At 38.4% G+C, this 22,735-nt stretch overlaps 2 protein-coding genes across 2 annotated transcripts; one reads left to right on the top strand and one right to left on the bottom strand.

Annotated features, from left to right (window-relative positions):
- Window positions 1–465: 465 nt before the first annotated feature.
- Window positions 466–1,594, bottom strand: LOC102803480 (uncharacterized). Its single transcript, XM_006813090.2, has one exon. The coding sequence runs from the start codon at window positions 1,341–1,343 to the stop codon at window positions 645–647; it is 699 nt and encodes a 232-aa protein (XP_006813153.1). The 5' UTR covers window positions 1,344–1,594; the 3' UTR covers window positions 466–644.
- A 162-nt stretch (window positions 1,595–1,756) lies between these two features.
- Window positions 1,757–21,499, top strand: LOC102804190 (uncharacterized). The gene is made up of 8 exons (XM_006813096.3): window positions 1,757–1,914; window positions 4,862–5,068; window positions 7,443–7,736; window positions 8,236–8,392; window positions 18,245–18,998; window positions 19,995–20,091; window positions 20,620–20,885; window positions 21,137–21,499. Exons 1-8 carry the CDS (start codon window positions 1,876–1,878, stop codon window positions 21,288–21,290), a joined length of 1,968 nt encoding a protein of 655 aa, XP_006813159.3. The 5' UTR covers window positions 1,757–1,875; the 3' UTR covers window positions 21,291–21,499.
- The last annotated feature ends 1,236 nt before the right edge of the window (window positions 21,500–22,735 follow it).

Genomic DNA, 22,735 nt, shown 5'->3' with positions numbered 1-22,735 from the left:
CTAATTGCATTGGCAAGTATGTTTGCTTTTCACCATAGATTTATCATGGGAAACAAGCAGAAGACCCTTATTTGTTAAAAGCGCAATAAAAATGATAAGTGTTTTCAAACTTTGAAAGAACAAGTATGCAAAAATAATGCTGCAAAAAATACGATAATCATTGCAAAAAAAAATTCCACTCAAAATGGTGATTCTCGCCACAGTCCCTAGAAGCTTAGGTTGCCATGGAAACAAATTGAGTGACATACTGAAAGCTTGGAGCATACAAAGATGATACAAGTTGCCAGTTGCACCAAAATAACAATTTCATGATAAAAAAATGCAATTGTTGCCAAGACAACAATATTCAAATCAGATGTTTTAAAAGAAGCAAATAGCTTTTTAAAAAAAATGCAATATCAAGAAAATCCTGTCAGTTGTATCTAATTCATCCGTTTCTATGGTAATAAAAATCGCAAGAGTGAATAATTCTGACCCAAACTTTATACATTAATTTGCCACCTATTATTAACTAATGGTACAACATTACGTAATCTATCCCCACCACCTTTTCATAGCAACAGCATTGAGTCAACATTTTACATGTGGACTGTCTCGAATACAGCATTCAATAGATTTTCTCATTCTCGGCGCACTTTTCTTGTTCACTCGCCTGATGCCTCGCGTTCAGCGGCAACAGCATCGATCATTGCCTTCTTCGGGGGCTTGCTTCTGGGTTTTTTAACTGCCGGTGGTTCCGTTGCCGCTGTTGTCACGGCGACGGAGCTTTCGGCCTCAGCCTCTTCAATGATCTCTTCTACTACCTTTCTTTTCTTCACACTTCCTGGAGGCCGACCGCGTCCACGTTTTACGCCAGCCGGCTTCGTCGATGGTGTTGCTGCGCCAGCTGAGGGTTCTTTTCGCTTTCTTCCACGACCATCCTTTTTTTTAGATGTGGCGATTTCCCCTTTCTTGATTTTCAGCGTTAATGAAACTGATGGATCTCCCTCACTTTTCCGAGGTCGCCCTCTTGGTCGTTTGGGTCCTGAGTCGACTTTCGGTGGATATTTCCGAGGTCGTCCCCGTGGTCTTTTCGGCCCACTGGTTTCCTTTCGCGGGAGTTTCCGGGGTCTGCCTCTTCCACGTTTTTCGCCTTCAGCCAGCGGTTGTTGTGGTGTTGGCGCCGCTTTCTTCTTTGTTGATCCGGGCTTTCTACCACGCCTTTTCGGTGGCACTTCTCTTTCTGTGGTGTCAACAGTTTCTGCCATCTCGGTGTCGCCACTTTCCACGGTCTCGGCGCTCGCCGGTTCTTCGGCTTTGTCTGCACTGTGCTGCTGCTTTGTTCTGCTAGTTGAACCGCTCATCCTGCGTTCACTGCAACAGTGACACACACAGACAGCTGTGTTGTGATGGCGGTGTGTTGTGTAAACAAAGCTCTGCAGGGCTGTCTTTTAACTCCCGATTGTATAACCACTACTGTTAGCGCCCAGTTGGCTAAGAGCTGCGTGTAACGCAAAGATTCAATACACACTGACTCGTTCGTGGAGCGAGAGAGAACGAACTACGACGACAACAATACGATCGTTGGTAGCCTTGACCCTCAAGGTTGTTTTCCAGGGTCCTTTGAATGTACCAAAACGGATAGGGAGTTTTGAATACGGAAAGTGGTCACGCACGCAGGGATTTCTGTCAAATTAATTTTTTTAAGACGTTGCATATCATCTTATCGAAAATCCGCATGTATTGTAAATTCGATGAACATTTTATTGGTGTATAGTGTTGTTATAATAAAGTAGAAAGTTAAGGTACCCGCGGATGAAAAAGTTCCGATCTCACCCCAGTACAAGATAGATTCTTCTGACGACCTGACATGCGCATTTTCGCACAAGTTTTAATATGGCGGATGTTGTAGTGTTTTATGGCCCACCGTTTGTTGTGAGTATGTCCGAATACTAGTAACTCCACGTGTGTTTCCCTTCTTTTCTTGACCAGCTGTTGTTATATTTCACATGGGCGATATCCAATGGATTAATGAGAATGATCGTCATAGTGTTTCATTCGCAGATGTCTTCTGCCCCACACATCGTACGGATCATGATCTACAGATGTATTCATCGAGTTTCTCTTGAGCCTCTCTACTGAGCCGATCTAGTGGAATCGTAGACATAATGTTCGAAGGGATTGGGAGTAAAAGAAAGTCGTCAGTGTAGGCGTTTAGTGTGTGGCGATTAGCTGAAATCACCCGATGTTATAACTTATTAACCGAAAATGAAATGAAATTGTACCCCATGCGCGCCAACGCAAATCTTGAAAACTAGTTTCTAATTTCACGAGCTGTTTCCTGTCAATACTTAGAACGTTGTGAACAACTCTCCAGGTGACTTAACAGGGTTCTCAAAAGTACTATTCATGTAACATATATTGTAGTAGATATTACATCTGTATCCAATAATATTTAGCTTCTGAGTTTAATTAAACATTTAGAAGATTCATATTAAACTAGAATTGCCGGAGAAAAATATGTGAGTGGGAGTAGATATTCACGTTTTATCAAGTCTTTGCTCATTGAAAACAGTCCAACATTGAATGTAAAATGCTTGTGATTTCAGGATTGTGTGACGTTGGTGAAGACAAAATTTCTTGAAAGTTTCTGACACTCCATGTAATAGGACCCCAGAGAATTTTTCACTGTTGTAAAATTTCACAATTTGAACGTCACATAAATTATTCTCTTGTAGCATTAAAATGGTTTATTTACAGTACTACTGATCAGTATTCAGTACCAGCCCTTAAGTAGCGGTGGTTTGAAGTTGATTCACCATGGGTGCAAAGAAAACAGGGAAAAAAATCCTGAATGGGTGATTTCTACAAAATCTAAATGTACAAGGTAGATTGACGAAAATAAAGTACAGTTTAAAGTACACTATTATGGGCAGCACTAAGACCCACAAAATTTATATCTACCGATTTGCCAGCACTGAACATTTGTATTCATAAAAACAGCTGTACGGTGTACAAGCTGCAAGGTATCTGCCCAAAATTTAAACCATTTGAAATAATTTCTTGTAAGTAATAAGAAGGAATGGATATAAACATATTCTTCAAAAAATATCATAGCTTCTCAAATAACTAGTGAACTTGATCAGTTCTTCAAATATTCTGATAAGAAATATTGCCAAAGCAGATTTTTTATGTGATTCAACATCTTAAAAACATTTCTCTGTTAACCAGGTTATTCAGTGAATCTTCTTTAAAAAAAAATGATTTTTTGCTTGCAAATAAAAAAGATCACAATGAATTCATGAATAAAGATTGAAAAAGACTTTTGATGTATGCAAAATGAAAACAAGTTCAGCAACGATATATGCAAAGGTAGAAATAATCTTCAAAACACTAATTGCTTCTAAAGAAAACTGATGACAATGAGAATGTGAACTTGTATATCTACTAATTTTTATGGACAACCCTGAGGGCCCACTACATGCATATCCATTGATTTGGTCAGCACTGAGGCCCAGAACATTGGGTATATGTTCTGGGCCTCAGTGCTGATCAAATCAATGGATATGCATGTGTCTAATGTCTTAAATAATAAAACGATTCCAATAACTTCAAACTACTAGATATTGTTTTGAGAAACTAAGGAACCAGGCAGTCAGGAAAATACGATTCTCTCAACACCTTTAATTGTTTATCTGACTTTGTGTTAAAAAATTGTGATACATGATACACACTATTATGGGAAATAACACAAAATCTTCAGAAAGAAGCTTAGGCCCGCAAGATGTCAGTGTATTTGACATTACACCCAGGTCTTTGATAAAGTTGTCGTCTTGTACAATTATCCCAGAGATTTGCTTGACAAAGCTAGATTGTAATAGGTGGTGTCCTCTAGATACCTGAATGCAACACCATTGGTAAACTCTACATGTTATTTAGATAGATATGTTGTTCTCATTATGTAGTATAAATTGTTTTTCCCACCAAAACATTGATATGTGGAAACCTTATCAACCACGTTAAAATATTAACCATGTCTAATTTTCTATATATATATATGACTAAACACATTTTTCCTGCCAACAGTTGGCAAGCATTTTTTCTTGACAAAAATTCTAGCCTGTATTATTCTTGCCATCATTTTGCTTAGATACATTGCTGTACTATTTGGCATCTTTTATGAAATTCATGTTATATTATTGAGTTTACCAGTAGTACTTGTATTTACCATATATCCCCAGTCAGATAATCACCAGTAAAGCTTGAAATAAAAAAATCTGGGAAGCCTGCTGGGCTGTCAAGCTGGTAGTTACATAGTAATATTCAGTAGTCCATCAAGTTTATTAGGTACTAACAAGGTACCATGCAAGAAAATGTAAACAAAAATAAATAAATGCTCTATTGAAAATGTTGTATAATAAAACAACAATTGTCAATTGTTTTTTGTCAATTGCTGTAGTACTGCACTACTAATTTTGAAAAATGGTAACCCAAGTACAAAAGTTGGTAGTCTGTGCATATTAGGCACAGATTTATTTTGAAAAGCCAATTGTCAAGAAACCTTGTGCACTGGCACTGTATTCTGTTCTAAATACACGACTTGTCAGATGATATAAAAAATTACTGACTTGTTGCACAGTATATATCTCAGTGGTATTGAATGAACATTTCTGAATATGTACTAGAGGTTGGAAACACAAATATATAGCTTGTCAGGCATGAATTGCTGCCATGCTATTAGTCGAAATGGTGTTTAGATGATGGTAAATGGGGGGGGGGGTCATCACTGGCACAACTCACGAGACCTTTAACTGGCTGGTTGTCACTAAAATTATTTGCATCGATCAGAGATTTTTGTATTTGTTGTTTTTTCTTGTTCTAGGGCAAGACTAAACACTACATTGAGAAGTATTCTTCATACGAGAGAGTCTCGGCACAAGAGACATTCCAGTATGACTCATCATTAGGTCTTCGTCACATAATTCTCCATATCGTCAAATTACTCAGATCAGGAAAAAAAGTCGTCATTGATGATGAAAATTGGTCTGACTTGACCCGGAAGTCGTACATAAAATCCATTAGTGATAAAGTAAGTAATTTGCTGAATATTTAACCATCTGACAATAATGTCTCAAGAAAACACTCAAAATATCAAGTATGTCCAGGACTTTAGCCTGGGCTCATTTCTTTCAAAGTGGTCGTGATCGTTACATATTGATTTGTGATATTGATTAACCAACAATCCATGACTGTCTCTACAAACCTGTTCATAATTGTGTTAAAGGGAGGTAGTCATCATGCCACGCATGCGCGAACTATATAGGTCTTGTATAAACAAAGATGGAGACTTTGACTGTTGCGCAATGAGTACGAGTACCAACGAGTACAAGCTGAGACGTTACCAATTTTTAATTAGGTGATTTGAAGGTATCGAAAGTGTCACCAGCGGTAATTAGTGCTAGTCGCGCCCAGGTCAAACCTCATACTCATTAGTAGAGAAACACAAATGTCGCACGTGTGCAGCGCAACAACCACCGCCCTTTAAGTATTTGACCTCAGTTAAATTGAATGATTTGATTGGTCATGTCCAAGACCTGGATCCATCAATCAGCATTCTTGTAACAACTTCTTGCACCAATTTCAAATTTAAACCAAAAGATTTTGTCGTCTTATATCACTACATAGCTTTACAAAAACATGCAATTTCCTATGCAAACACGTCATCACACATGTCTTCTTGTTCCATTAACCAATGAACACACCAGAGTATGCGTTGTTGTGTCTGATATCATTGACAGTGAATACAGATTTATAGAGGGAATTCTGCCAAGGTATAACGGTGAGGTGACGGCTAAATTAATGAAATAGATGGTAGATTGTGTGAACAGAACTAAGGCATATGGGGCATAAGTCGTTTAAATGCAATTCTTTGTTGTCTTAGTGTTTCATACTTTATTGTAATTTAGCGAAAATGTGTATGTATGTCTAACTAATGATCTGAGGCTACCCTCATCAAACAAGGTCAAAGAAACAAATAAATAAATCAATCAATTAAACAAGCACTCTAATCAAAACTAGTCAGTTACATATTCAAAATACAAGCCATTGTCAGTACCAGGAAATATACATTGTATATAGATTGATTCTTATCCAACTAAATAAATAAATAGAGCATTTAACCTTTTATCTAGTTTAATCAAGGCTAGATTCCAACTAGTTTGACATCATGGCAGATCTTGGTAGTCACACAAATTGCAGGTCAGATTCCAAATACTTTATTTCAATAGCAGCCAACACATTAATGAAAGTACTCATCATGTTACTTTACTTACCGATAGTATATTTAAAATATTCACAAAAAGAAAGTTGAGATTATTTATAAACTGCAAAACAGTATGTCACAAGAAAAAAGAACAAGCCATGCATGGCACAGTTCCTGTTAGTTATCAAATTTAGATATATAGTTTTGTTTATAGTACGGTAATATAGTTTGAGCATAAACATGTCAGAGACATGGATCCAGAAGGTGATGCTAGATTATGATGATTTTTTAACATTAAAATGATTGACATTCAGTCATCTTGTATCTGATCGTCAAACAAGTACTTGTCCATATTGAAAGATATTGCTCTGGAACAACATTAATTAAAAGAAAATTGCCACTGGTCGGCCATTTTGTATATATAGTTAGTTTGTTCACTCAATATATAAACCAAAAAGCGCATCAATGTAGCCACAATGCCTTGTACGTCTCAAAACCAATTAACATCCATGTTTTTCAGTTCATTTTAATTCTAGCAAAACTACTTGTCAGATGCATTCGGATTTGTGGCAAGACTGGAATAAAATTCAACCAACAATCTCTGGTTGATGTCATTGCAATTTATGTGCGATCAGTATTCAAAAACTTGTGACATGTGTTAGACTGAATAGTTGCTATTATTCACATATAACAATATGTCAGTGTCAATGGTCTGAAACATAGTATTGTAACTTCTAGTCGCTCAAAGCACTGCATCATAGAACACAATCTAGTCTTTCAGATTGATCATCATACATTTCCAACAATTAAGTATGGACTGTATCAGTCGTTCAAGACAGTGGTAAATTATCGTTGTGGAGATTGCTGTATTTGGTAACAAATCAAATCGTTGATCCATCATTACTGTGAACTTCATTTCTTATTCCTCACTGTGAGATTTGTACAAGAATTTTATTTTAACCTATACGTTGTTACATGAGTGTTTTCATATTTCATTTTTTTATCATTAAACATTACCACACTATAAATGTTGGTTCATAATTTTGAGGTTTCCAACATACAGCAAACAAAACATTACGTAACACATGCGGATTATGCTAAATAAATACATTTAGTAAATGTTTTTGTTTTGTTTGAATTTAAAGTCAACTTTATTGCATATTTGACCGTTCTAATCTAAAGTTCTAATCTTATTTCACAGATTCCAAGCTGTCAGTTCAAATGTGTCAAATTTTGCCCAAGTGAAAGGCTGCAGGTCTTTTGGGCAAGGGAATGGGCATTGGCTGAGAGAACCCTCACAGATCCAAACTCTACGTCATCTCCCCGGGCAGTACCATCTCCAGTCAATATGTGCCAAACTGATGCAAAGTTTGAGAAATGGTTTTGTGGGAACATCAGCTCATTCCAGGGGCAGTTACCAGTGCCACCACTTGACGTGGATGGTTTACAAGTTGAAGAAGTGGAAACTAATCTATGTACTACAGTGAAATACAAGGTGTATTTTCTGTCAATATGTTTCCAATGTGTAATTAGATTGCTGCATTTCATTATTCAAATATATATATACAAGATTTGATATAATGCATTCTGTACATCTGTGTACGTCTCAGACAAGGTTTATCATGCAGTCTATATTTTTGCTTGTGTTCTATGAAAACATTGATCATTTGCATTTTTAAATGTTTCAATTTTATGTTGGTTCAAAATTGTTTTAATGAGATGTACTTTTGCAATTTTGACCAAATAGACACAATTTTCCAGTGAGCTGAGAGCAAAATCAAAATGTTGGAAAAATTATATGCGGAAAAGGAACCAAAATTGACTTGGAAGAGTTTAAAAAGTATTCTCAACCTGTTCAACAGAATACACAAGTTCAGGTTATGCAGCACAGTAAAATGTGTATTCTTCAAAAAGCCAAAAAAGTTAATTTCAGTCCACTTTAATATTAGGATTCATTCATATATTCTTACTAAATCAGTTCTTTACATTTCTAGTTTGAGCTTCCAGCACTTTTTGTTCAGTGGGAGGGAATGTTGGATTTGAATGATGACCACCTGACGATAGTACACGGTATCACATATACGTTTAACACATGGTACAAAGCCAATCCAGGTGGCAGAGTAATCATAATTAATGACAGATGCAACAACAGTAAGTATTTAGTGACTCCCCAGTCTGATAGGACTCCCCTATAACCACACATGGTATGGCCCATTCCACAAATGTTCTAGAAATGCTTTTCTATAGAATCTTTTGGCATAGTCATATTAGGTTCTAGATGGTCACTACTTATTTTGATGCATAGTATTTTCAGTTTGCTATATTATATATAGTATTCTATATTCAAGTAACAGTTTGAAGCATTATGCATGAAAATTGCTAGTGGATCTTAGTTGAATGTATGATAGTATCAGTGCACATTTTTTGCAGAGAGGAATGCTGGTTTTCCATGAACTCCCCACCTCCTGGGTTTTCATGAACTCCCCACCTCCTGGGTTTTCAGGAACTCAGCACCCCCTGGGTTTTCATGAACTCCCCACCTCCTGGGTCATCATGAACTCCCCACCTCCTGGGTTTTCATGAACTCCCACATCTTGCGAGTAATAGAACATTGAACACTGTTCAGCAGAACTGACATAACCATAGAACACTGTTCAGCAGAACTGACATACCCATAAACACTGTTCAGCAGAACTGACATACCCATAAACACTATTCAGTAGAACTGACATACCCATAAACACTGTTCAGCAGAACTGACATACCCATAAACACTGTTTAGCAGAACTGACATACCCATGAACACTGTTCAGCAGAACTGACATACCCATAAACACTATTCAGCAGAACTGACATACCCATAAACACTGTTCAGCGGAACTGACATACCCATAAACACTGTTCAGCAGAACTGACATACCCATAAACACTGTTTAGCAGAACTGACATACCCATAAACACTGTTCAACAGAACTGACATAATCATAGAACACTGTTGAGCAAATCTGACATACCCATAGAGAACTGTTCAGCAGGACTGACATAACCATAGAACACTGTTCAGCAGAACTGACATACCCATAAACACTGTTCAGCAGAACTGACATACCCATAAACACTATTCAGTAGAACTGACATACCCATAAACACTGTTCAGCAGAACTGACATACCCATAAACACTGTTTAGCGGAACTGACATACCCATGAACACTGTTCAGCAGAACTGACATACCCATAAACACTATTCAGCAGAACTGACATACCCATAAACACTGTTCAGCGGAACTGACATACCCATAAACACTGTTCAGCAGAACTGACATACCCATAAACACTGTTTAGCAGAACTGACATACCCATAAACACTGTTCAACAGAACTGACATAATCATAGAACACTGTTCAGCAAATCTGACATACCCATAGAGAACTGTTCAGCAGGACTGACATACCCATAGAACACTCTTCAGCAGAACTGACATAACCATAGAACACTGTTCAGCAGAACTGACATAACCATAGAACACTGTTCAACAGGACTGACATACCAATAGCACACTGTTCAGCAGAACTGACATACCAATAAAACACTGTTCAGCAGAACTGACATACCAATAGAACACTGTTCAGCAGAACTGACATACCAATAGAACACTGTTCAGCAGAACTGACATAGCCATAGAACACTGTTCAACAAGACTGACATACCAATAAAACACTGTTCAGCAGAACTGACTTACCCATATAACACTGTTCAGCAGAACTGTGTCACACCCAAGTAATATTACCGTAATTGGTATAGTACAGGTGTGATGGTTCAAATACCAAAATGGCAACAGTAACAAAAAGACTTCCCTGGCGGCGATGATAAAATACGAACACGGAGCCAACAGATGAGGTTTCAACTGGTACTGGTATTATTATACTCTGCAAACATCAAGTACAATAACGCGGTAAAACTCGACTACTCCAATAACTAGATACTTAAACTCCAATACAATTCAACGAGATCTCCGATCTGATCTCAGAGCTGAACAACTCCTCTATATATACCCACACTGTCTATAAATAGACCATTACATCAGCATAAATAATGAGTCTGGAACTTACTACAAATTTCTAGAATCTTCCTTACCTTCTATTGCCTCCTACAGTGTCCTATTACCTATTCAACCAACTTCTAAAAATTCCACCCAGACACAGTACGGTTCTAGAACATTCTCAGTCACACGGAAGTGGTAAACAAGTCGTATGCGACATGCCTCCCCTCTCAAGAATATTATAACATATAATATTACATGACTAGCAACGACGTCAATGATACGAATACGATAACAATTTCAAATAAAACAACAATACAATATATCAAATCGAACTGAATAAAGCTCTGAGTACAAAAATTCGAAAATCACATACAGTAAAATATAATAAAATATGAAATACAGTCATAAACGAATAACATTCTACTATACTGTTCAAAAGTTCCTCAGTCCATCAATCTACTCAGGTAGTCCGCTACCACATTGTCCCGTCCAGGAATATCCTCAACACGATAATTATATCCTTGCAGAGTCATCGCCCATCTCATCACTCGGTCATTTGCAAACTTGGCTTTATCCAGGTAAGACAATGGTTTATGATCCGTCTGCAAAATGAACTCCACACCGGCTAAATATAGGCGAAATTTATTCACGCCCCATACAATGGCTAAACATTCCCTTTCTACAGTTGAATATTTCTTTTCTGCATCGGATAACTTTTTACTTGCATACGCAACTGGATGAAGCTTCTCACCATGATTCTGCATAAGTACTGCTCCAATTCCTACCTGAGACGCGTCCGTCCGCAACACAAATGGTTTCTGTGGGTCTGGCAACTTCAAAATTGGTTTGCCCAATAAGTATTCCCGCAAAGTGTTATATGCTTTCTCCTGGGCCTCTCCCCATACAACTTTGTTGGGTTGTCCTTTCCTTAGTAGATCACTCAGCGGTGCTGCAATAGTTGCGAATAAGGGGATGTGATCTCTGTAGTAATTGACCAGCCCAAAGAATGATCGGACACCTTTCTTGGTCGCTGGTCTTTGCGCTTCTCGAATTTTTTCCATGTTTTCGTGACTCGGACTCACCCAATTGTGTCCAATTTCATGACCCAGGAATTCTACTGATGTTGCACCCAGAACACACTTGGATAGTCTAGCTGTTATGTCCGCTGCCCTCAGTCTTCGTAACAACTCAGATAATACTTGCACATGCTCATCCCAGCAGCTTGAATAAACTATCAGGTCATCTATATAGCTTCCAACCCCCTCCATACCTGACAATAATTTCCTGATTCCCCGCACCAGAGTAGCTCCTGAATTCTTCATTCCAAATGGCATCTTTAAAAATTCATAAGTTTCATCAGGAGTAACAAATGCTGTCTTTGGTATATCTTCTTCAGCTACTGGTATCTGCCATTAACCCTTACTTAAATCAATTTTTGACAGGAACTTACTATTATGTAGCCTCTGAAATATGTCCCCTGTTGTTACCATTGGCTCAGGGTCGGTTACAGTGACCTTATTTAATTTCCTATAATCTACACATATGCGATTCAATCCATCCTTCTTCTTTACAATCACCACCGGTGACGCATAGGGTGATGTGGACTTCCTGATTACTCCATTTTTAACATATCTTCAATATCTTGCCTAAGGTTCTCCCTTATTGCATATGGTAGTGAGTATGGCTTAGATCGTATTGGTGTATCATTTGTCAGGTCAATCTTATGACTGATTATCTTGGTCTTTCCTGGCAAGTCAGTAAACACCTTATCATAGGTATTGACTAAACCCACAAGTTCCTTTCTCTGGCGTTCCGTCAGGTCTGTACCAATTTGAACATCTTTACCTGACTCCTTGGGTTTACAAGTTCCTAACTCTAGAATATCATCTTCGTCTAAAGCATTCTCTTCATCTGAATCGTTGCACCCCGCTGTAGCTGCGCGCACAGCATTCATCAAGTCTATGGCCGTATTTGGTGAGTAACTTGTCTCACTTCCATCTGGTTGAGGTGACGTCTCCCGCTCAACATACAACTTTAACATATTTACATGATACGTCTTCACTTTGTCACCTACCCTCACTCGATAATCGTTTTTGCCTATTACCTGCTCCACCACATAAGGACCCTTCCACTGCATCAATAGCTTGTTGTTGTCAGTTGGCAGCAAAATTAACACCCTATCTCCTTCCTTAAGCACTCGTTTCTTCGTTTTACGATCATAGTAACACCTGTATCGGTTCTGTGCCTTTTGTAATTCCTCTCGAGCAATCTCTAATGTCTGTTCTAACCGATCTCTCAACTCAATCACATACTGGTAACTATTAACTATCTCAGGAGTATCGCTTTCTTTGGTCCATAACTCTTTAAGGATCTTCATTGGGCCTCTAACCGTTCGACCATATAACAGCTCAAATGGGGAAAAACCAGTTGACTCCTGTGGTACCTCTCTATATGCGAAGAGTAAAGCACTAATATACCGATGCCATTGCCTTGGTTGTTCATGGCACAACCGCTTTAACATCTTCTTCAATGTACCATTAAACTTTTCCACCAGTCCATTACAGATGGGGTGATAGGGCGTAGACGTCAGTCTCTTAATGCTGAGCAACCTTGATACTTCTTGCATGCATTCTGACACAAACGAGTCCCCATGTCACTTAGTACTTCTTTTGGAATCCCCAATCGGCTATAAAAGTCAATCAACGCCTCGGCTACAGTCTCCGTATCTTTATTTTTAAGTGGAATGGCCTCTAGATACCGTGTAGCATAGTCCACCATGGTTAAGATGTATCGATGACCCCCGTCACTGGCTGGTGTAATTGGTCCAACCAAATCTATAGCCACACGCTTGAATGGCATATCAATTAAAGGCATCTTACCTAATGGGGCCTTCACAACTGATCCCTTTGAAACAGTCTTCTGGCACACATCACACGACCTACAAAAACTGGTAACATCTTGATGTAGCCCAGGCCAATAAAAGCTAGTCACAATCCGGTCTTCTGTCTTCTTTATCCCCATGTGTCCACCAAATATTGAATCATGGGCAATCTCCATAACACGAGTCCTCAACAGTTTCGGCACAACCACTTGACGTACCGTCTTGCCTCCTGGAACTGGACGATCCCGATACACACGATATAGCAAGCCTCCATATACCTGGAACTCGGTTGTATGGTGCCCTCTCACTTCTGGTTCTGTCTTATTATAATATTTCTTCAACGATGTGTCTGCTTGCTGCATCTCGATTAATTTGTCTTTTGTTACATGTGCTCCAGTCTTTACATCACACACTTTGAGCGGCTTCACCTTACCAGATTTCTTCGCTTGCGCTCTGGTTGTTACTGCTCCACTCACATTCCACACTGGATCCGGGTCATCTGGTGGTCTTGCTCCGGGTACATTCCCAACAATTCACTCATAGATTGGGCCCTGCACACATAATGCTTCAACCGTGCCTCTCAAATATGGCGTATTAATTTCCACCATGGCGACTGGAACCCTTCTTACAGTACGATCAACCATCAATATATGACCCATCTTTTTTGTATACTGGTCATCTGGTACCAAGCTCTTCTTGACTATAATGCCATTACACCCAGTGTCTCTCAACATGGTCACAACTGTGTCACCAACCTTCCCTTGACCCACAGGCAAAGTCCTGTTCTCCACAACGCCACTCCGTTCCATACATGCACCATTCACAACCTTTAACTGGTCCCCCGATGCTAACAACAAATGGTCCTTCTCAATCATTTTAGGCACATCACTGGTAATTTGAACAGCACAGCTAGCACTGATATTAGACTCCTCTTTAACCACTGCAGCTGCACCAGTAGTAGTGCTGGGTTTGACACTCTTTCTTTCTTGTCTCTTGTGTTGTCCACTACGGCAGAACTTAGCCACATGTCCTATGGCACCACACTGAAAGCACTGTCCACCTTTGTCATCAGTAACGCGGGATGGACATTGTGCTGCTCGATGACCAACACCCTGACATACAAAACACCGGATACTACTGCCCTGTCCCACATCAGTATTACTAATGGCAGTCTTATTATCGTTACGCCTCACCTGGTACTTTGTGGATAACTGTCGACCATGAGCCACTAGGTACTGCTTTGCTATTACTGCCAACTCATCTAAATCTTTGGGTGCTCTTTCTTTAAGATAAACTGCAAGATCTTTTGTACAGGCACCAATAAACTGCTCCTTCACCATCAAGTCGGTAACACCATCATATGTTGCTGCAGTGCCTGACAACTCAACCCATTTAGCAAAATAATTCTTAAGCCGCACAATTAACTGGTCAGGACTCTCGGAACTTTCAGGTTTAATTTCACGGAATCGCTTCCTGTACCCATCCTCTGTGAAATCGTATCTTGTCAACAGCGCCACCTTCACACGATCATAGTCAACTACATCAAGTGTCGGACATCCTGGAATATACTTCCAGTGCTCTACCAGTCAACAGCGCACTCAATTTTGTGGCCCATCCATTACTATGCCAACTCGCATTCGTTGCAAACCTCTCAAACCGCAATAAATAACTATCAAGTTCGTCCTTACCATCCACAAATGCAGGCAACTTTGGTGACTGTGCATCACTGACCACATTTCGTTGACCGCCAAAATCAGCCTGTTGAAACCCCGACATTGCTGCTTGCAGCTCTAATTTCCTCAACTCAAATTCTCCTTTCTTTTCTTCCACTTCCAATCGTAACTTTTCCCTTCTTTCCTCAATCTCCCTTTCCTTTTCTCGCTGTTCTGCTTCCGCTTCCAGTCGTAACTTTTCCTTTCTTTCCTCAATCTCCATTTTCCTTACCTCTGCTTCCCTTTCCTTTTCTCGCTGTTCTGCTTCCATTCGCAATTTTTCTCTTTCGCCTGCTTCCGCTTCCAGCCGTAACTCGTCCTTTCTTTCCTCAATCTCCCTTTCTTTTTCTCGCTGTTTTGCTTCCGCTTCCAGACGTAACTTTTCCTTTCTTTCCTCAATCTCCATTTTCCTCACCTCTACTTCTATTTCCATTTTTGCCTTTCTCTCTTCCCTCGTCGCTTGTCTGTCAGCCCGCTGAGAACTCAATTGCTCCAAAATAAATTTCCTTTTGTCTTCTCCAGTCATTCCCAGTTCATCCGCCCATTCCATCAACTCTTGTTTCGACATATCTTTTATCTCGCTGGCCATGTTATCTTCTATGTCTTCACTGTTCCCGGACGAGCCCCCAGATGTCACACGCAACGTAATATTACCGTAATTGGTATAGTACAGGTGTGATGGTTCAAATACCAAAATGGCAACAGTAACATAAAGACTTCCCTGGCGGCGATGATAAAATACGAACATGGATCCAACAGATGAGGTTTCAACTGGTACTGGTATTATTATACTCTGCAAACATCAAGTACAATAACGTGGTAAAACTCCACTACTCCAATAACTAGATACTTAAACTCCAATACAATTCAACGAGATCTCCGATCTGATCTCAGTGCTGAACAACAGTGCTGAACAACAACCCACACTGTCTATAAATAGACCATTACATCAGCATACATAATGAGTCTGGAACTTACTACAAATTTCTAGAATGTTCCATTACCTTCTATTGCCTCCTACATTGTCCTATTACCTATTCAACCAACTTCTAAAAATTCCACCCAGACACAGTACGGTTCTAGAACATTCTCAGTCACACGGAAGTGGTAAACAAGTCGTATGCGACAAACTGACTTACCAATAGAACACTGTTCAGCAGAACTGACATACCAATAGAACACTGTTCAGCAAGACTGACATACCAATAAAACACTGTTCAGCAGAACAGACATAGCCATAGAACACTGTTCAGCAGAACTGACTTACCCATATAACACTGCTCAGCAGGACTGACTTACCAATAGAACACTGTTCAGCAGAACTGACATACCAATAGAACACTGTTCAGCAGAACTGACATACCCATAGAACACTGTTCAGCAGAACTGACATACCAATAGAACACTGTTCAGCAGGACTGACATACCAATAGAACACCGTTCAGCAGAACTGACATACCAATAGAACACTGTTCAGCACAACTGACTTACCAATAGAACACTGTTCAGCAGAACTGACATACCAATAGAACACTGTTCAGCAGAAGTGACATACCAATAGAACACTGTTCAGCAGAACTGACATACCCATAGAACACTGTTCAGCAGAACTGACATACCAATAGAACACTGTTCAGCAGGACTGACATAGTCATAGAACACTGTTCAGCAGAACTGACATAGCCATAGAACACTGTTCAGCAGAACTGACATACCAATCGAACACATACTCATAGAACAATGTTCAGCAGAACTGACATACTCATAGAACACTGTTCAGCAGAACTGACTTACCCATATGACACTGTTCAATAGAACTGACTTAGTCATAGAACACTGTTCAGCAGAACTGACATACCAATAGATCACTGTTCAGCAGAACTGACTTACTCATAGAACACTGTTCAGCAGAACTAACTTACTCATAGAACACTGTTCAGCAGAACTGACATAGCCATAGAACACTGTTCAGCAGAACTGACTTACCCATATAACACTGTTCAGCAGAACTGACATAACCATAGAACACTGTTCAGAAGAACTGATATATCCATGGAACACTGTTGAGCAGAACTGACATAGTCATAGAACACTGTTCAGCAGAACTGACATACCAATAGAACACTGTTCAGCAGGACTGACTTGCCAATAGAACACTGTTCAGCAGAACTGACATACCAATAGAACACTCTTCAGCAGAACTGACATAACCATAGAACATTGTTCAGCAGAACTGACATAACCATAGAACACTGTTCAACAGGACTGACATACCAATAAAACACTGTTCAGCAGAACTGACATACCAATTGAACACTGTTCAGCAGTACAGACATACCAATAGAACACTGTTCAGCAGAACTGACATACCAATAGAACACTGTTCAGCAGAACTGACATACCAATAGAACACTGTTCATCAGAACTGACATACCAATAGAACACTGTTCATCAGAACTGACTTACCCATATAACACTGTTCAGCAGAACTGACATAACCATAAAACACTGTCCAGCAGAACTGACATACCCATAGAACACTGTTCAGCAGAACTGACATAGCCATAGAACACTGTTCAGCAGGGCTGACATAGCCATAGAACACTGTTCAGCAGGGCTGACATAGCCATAGAACACTCTTCAGCAGAACTGACATACCAATAGAACACTGGTCAGCAGGACTGACATACCAATAGAACACTGTTCAGCAGAACTGACATACCAATAGAACACTGTTCAGCAGAACTGACATACCAATAGAACACTGTTCAGCAGAACTGATATACCAATAGAACACTGTTCAGCAGAACTGACATACCAATAGAACACTGTTCAGCAGAACTGACATACCAATAGAACACTGTTCAACAGAACTGACTTACCCATATAACACTGTTCAGCAGAACTGACATACCAATAGAACACTGTTCAGCAGAACTGACATACCAATAGAACACTGTTCAGCAGAACTGACTTACCCATATAACACTGTTCAGCAGAACTGACTTACCCATAGAACACTGTTCAGCAGAACTGACTTACCCATATAACACTGTTCAGCAGAACTGACTTACCCATATAATACTGTTCAGCAGAACTGACTTACCCATAGAACACTGGAAAACATGTGCAAATACTAATGACAATTTCAATCTAAAGTGTTTTACCTGAATGAAGCCTTTTAGATATTATTTCAATGCCACAGTATATGTCTGTTACTATTTTAGATTTGTTTAATCATTTATTTGAATCATACATCATGATGAATAATAAATCTCATGATGTAATGCTATATACAATAGTGATACGTTATTGGAGATTTATTTCTAATAGAATTATCTTTTTGTTTTTTTGTTTTTTTTGACAGATTTTATTTCTGATTCACCATCTGAGAACAGAATGAAACAGGTATTATCAAAACTATGTGCTGACTTCCTTGATTTTCCTGTTTATTTTTGTTGTGTTGATGACTCCACAGAGTGTGGAAATTTTGCAGTTCCACCTCAGCCTGGATTGGTTGCATGGTTACAGAGAATGCATCATCTGCAATTAAACCATCCTGGGACTTTGTATTTGACATTCACATCCAGACATATACAGTGTGCAATCTCTGCCGGTGTCAATCACATGAAAGCCAGAGATGTTTTTTCACATCCTAATATCATCACTGCCTCAAACTGTGCCAATAAAACCTCTGAGCTGGAAATTCTAAAAACTGCCAAGTTCGCCCCAAATATAGATGTATCAGATGAGGTCATAACTGTTCCTCTTTATCAGGATGGCGCCATGGCAAAGGAGAACTTTTACCAGACACACTGTGATGGAGGCCGTTGCCATGGTATTTGTTTCAAAGATAAAGACGCTTTACAAAAATACAATGAACAGTACTGTAGGTATGCTACACCTATCACTGAAGTAGGCAGTAGATTTGATTCACTGAGACAGAGATGTCAGGTACCAGAAAAAACACTGAACATTACCACCAAGGAAAGTGTCAGGTCAATACCAAAGTGGTTATTGCCTAAAAGTAAAGAACAGTGTCAGCTAGGTGCTAATGCCATAGAGCATGATGGGATAAGTGAGCTACCCATGGACCAAGGTAACAGTGCATCGTCAACCAGGTGACATATTTTTTAGCAGTACTTCATTTAATTTATATATCTGTTCAGTATATTTCATTGAAGCTGATCATACTTTTCAAGAATGTTTTTGACAAAGTTGGCAGAGTAGAGCTATTTATACTTATCTCTTGTTTGGTGGTGTGAGCTTTTTCAACTGTCCTTGTTAGTCTTCATCTGAATTCTGTATTGAAAATACTGCAGAAACCTTAAATCCTGAATGTTCTACTACAGTAATCAGTATACTGACAATTTCTTTCCCCAACTAATGATTTCACTTTCATGGAATTTTACTATTAATCAATGAAACACTTAGGCGGACTATAGTTTCAAATTTCTGCTTTCCGTCCGTTCACTTTCTTTTACAGAAATTTGCAGCAGATATCAATGAAACAGGTTGATGACAAGTCTCTGTTGAATATGCACATACTTTTTTTTTTTCCAAATCTGAAAATCCTAAGTGGGTCATTTGATAATTAAATGACGGGGACATTCATGTCTTGTTTGTTTGATATTGTATTTGCTCTATTTGCAAATAAATAATTTGTTTCAGTGGAAATTTTAGTTCAGATAATTGCATCCTTTTACAACAGGTAACTAGAATAGGATTTTCAATGCTCACAATACATGGTTGCTAAAAGTCAACAAACTAAATTTATTTTAAAATATTAAAAACATACTGTGCTAAACTACAATTGTCTAATTTTGGTTTTTGTTGTAATTACGTAATGTGCAATATAAATTGTGCGTGAAATTGAACATAAACTGTACGTGTAGTTGAATCTTGCAAAATCCATAAACTATATATTTTCTAAAAGTTAACTGTAGAATCTGTTAAGGAGAGCAACACAATATTTTTCTATTAGTGACGCATATACATAAATGACAAAACCCATGCTATGTTCAAAAGAATTCATATTATAGTGATAGACTGTTTATTGGAGATGCACTTCTAATAGAACAAATATGGTAACTTGTTTTTGTCTGTATTTGTTTCAGTCCAAGAAAGTTATCACGCATGTATTCTCAGCCAATGACTCTCTATTGCATGAATGAGCTAGAATTGGTCAATGCAGCCAGAATCATACTACAAGAGGTGAGATGAATAATAATTTATTCATAGTTTTTTGCTTCCTGAAATTAAATATTAATAATCTTCAATATAGGATCTCCAATAAATGACCATGTGATATCGGATTTATCAAATGGGTGAAGTAATTTTCATTTCTTCTGAGCCACTGTTGTGGAACATGAAAATTACTACGTGTATATAATTCAATATCATCACAAGCAAAACCCATGTTTGTGAATGTTGTAGATTACTGGGAAGTATCGAAAACATTAATATTTACCATATTTCAAACAAAAAAATTGCAATTAAACCATGTTTTGGTATCTTTGGAAATGATGTGACAATTTTTAGGTCATCAATAGCCCATTTATATCAAGGTTGTGATATCAAAAATATCAAATGATTACCACATGAAACATGCATGATCCAAGGGATAAATATGTATATTACCAGTAATACAGACTGTTATTTTCAGCATTGGGCAGTGATGTGGTTGATTTTATTGTCATGCTTATTACTATTAAGAGTAGTAAATGGCTATTTATTTTACAGAATGCTATGACGTCGGAGAAGTCCAGACAAACTGAGCAAGCAGATCAAAATGCTCTCAAGATTGCTAGAGAAGCTCATCCAGTTGCTCACCAAAATACAGTAGATACTATGATGAAAGAAAGTGATGGTCTTGTGAGCAGAGATAAACCAACCACAACTGATCTTACAAAAGACAGTGATGCAGAAAATAATCCAATCGTAACTTGTGTTAGTGCAGCATACAAACATAGACCATCAAAAGATTGCCAGCTATTGGACAGTGAAAGGTACTATCAACTTTTATGACTGGATTTTGTCAAACTCATTCTGCTACTGCTACTTCCATTATAGTTACTATGGCGACAACACTAAATTGTTTTATGTCAGTTCTGAATAAGCAACATTCTTATAAATCATTGGACAAAAAATATTGAACTGGAGATCACTTATTTTCCATTTACTTGATGTCGTTTGAGTGTTGCAATTCAAAGATGCATTTAGTTAACAGTAACTAATTTATTGTTTTCATTTTCTTTAGCGAGACTGGTGGAATTGTGAACAAATCTCATCGTAGCAGTAATATGAATATCATCATTCCAAACTCTGAGCAAATTGAAGAGATGTCTCCAACTACTCCAAAAAAACAGAAAATGACAGGACCTGATCTATCTTTTCTTGATGACATATTTTAGTTTTTGCATTTATTGATCAATCGTAGAGGATTTTGATGAACATGTGATGAGTATTGACCAATCACATCTGCTAGTCATATGAAGAGGTTATATTTTATTTCAATGTTTTTACACTTTGTGCTGGCTCACCTTGAGTGTTCTGTTTGCTTGTCTGTGATACTGATTCTTAAAATTAATAAATTAAATATATATTTTTATTTTTATAATAATTACATTATGAGTTCAATCGTATTTGCTTGTCAGTGTTTTTGATTTGATCAATAGGGCTGGTAATAGAATGGGCCTAAATCCAAATAGTACATCATGTCTGCAACCAGTTCTCAGAGATTACTACTGGCCATTTTGGTAATAGAATGGGCCTAAATCCAAATAGTACATCCTGTCTGCAACCAGTTCTCTGAGATTACTACTGGCCATTTTGGTAATAGAATGGGCCTAAATCCAAATAGTACATCCTGTCTGCAACCAGTTCTCTGAGATTACTACTGGCCATTTTGGTAATAGAATGGGCCTAAATCCAAATAGTACATCATGTCTGCAACCAGTTCTCTGAGATTACTACTGGCCATTTTGGTAATAGAATGGGCCTAAATCCAAATAGTACATCATGTCTGCAACCAGTTCTCTGAGATTACTACTGGCCATTTTGGTAATAGAATGGGCCTAAATCCAAATAGTACATCCTGTCTGCAACCAGTTCTCTGAGATTACTACTGGCCATTTTGGTAATAGAATGGGCCTAAATCCAAATAGTACATCATGTCTGCAACCAGTTCTTTGAGATTACTACTGGCCATTTTGGTAATAGAATGGGCCTAAATCCAAATAGTACATCATGTCTGCAACCAGTTCTCTGAGATTAATACTGGCCATTTTGATAATGGAATGGACCTAAATCCAAATAGTGCATCCTGTCTGCAACCAGTTCTCAGAGATTACTACTGGCCATTTTGGTAATAGAATGGGACTAAATCCAAATAGTACATCATGTCTGCAACCAGTTCTCTGAGATTACTACTGGCCATTTTGGTAATAGAATGGGCCTAAATCCAAATAGTACATCCTGTCTGCAACCAGTTCTCTGAGATTACTACTGGCCATTTTGGTAATAGAATGGGCCTAAATCCAAATAGTACATCATGTCTGCAACCAGTTCTCTGGGATTACTACTGGCCATTTTGGTAATAGAATGGGCCTAAATCCAAATAGTGCATCATGTCTGCAACCAGTTCTCTGAGATTACTACTGGCCATTTTGGTAATGGAATGGACCTAAATCCAAATAGTACATCCTGTCTGCAACCAGTTCTCAGAGATTACTACTGACCATTTTGGTATGCTCCCACCTATGATTTCAGATCAGCATTATCCCTCCAATCCGCAATTTTGAGCTTAATTTCTGTAATTGATATTGTTAAATACTACGACATTCACTATTTTTCTTTT

Source organism: Saccoglossus kowalevskii, chromosome 10, assembly GCF_978046115.1.
Source record: "Saccoglossus kowalevskii chromosome 10, keSacKowa6.1, whole genome shotgun sequence".
In the NCBI taxonomy this organism is placed as follows: Eukaryota; Metazoa; Hemichordata; class Enteropneusta; family Harrimaniidae; genus Saccoglossus; species Saccoglossus kowalevskii.
This window is presented reverse-complemented; position numbering and strand designations above follow the sequence as displayed.

Bases quoted from the DNA above. Each gene is read 5' to 3' on its own strand.
- LOC102804190 (XM_006813096.3), top strand. From the start codon at position 1,876: ATGGCGGATGTTGTAGTGTTTTATGGCCCACCGTTTGTT. The intron at 5,069-7,442 runs GTAAGTAATTTG...CTTATTTCACAG, and splicing joins TAAAATCCATTAGTGATAAA to ATTCCAAGCTGTCAGTTCAA. The intron at 18,999-19,994 runs GTGACATATTTT...TATTTGTTTCAG, and splicing joins AACAGTGCATCGTCAACCAG to TCCAAGAAAGTTATCACGCA.
- LOC102803480 (XM_006813090.2), bottom strand. From the start codon at position 1,343: ATGAGCGGTTCAACTAGCAGAACAAAGCAGCAGCACAGTGCAGACAAA.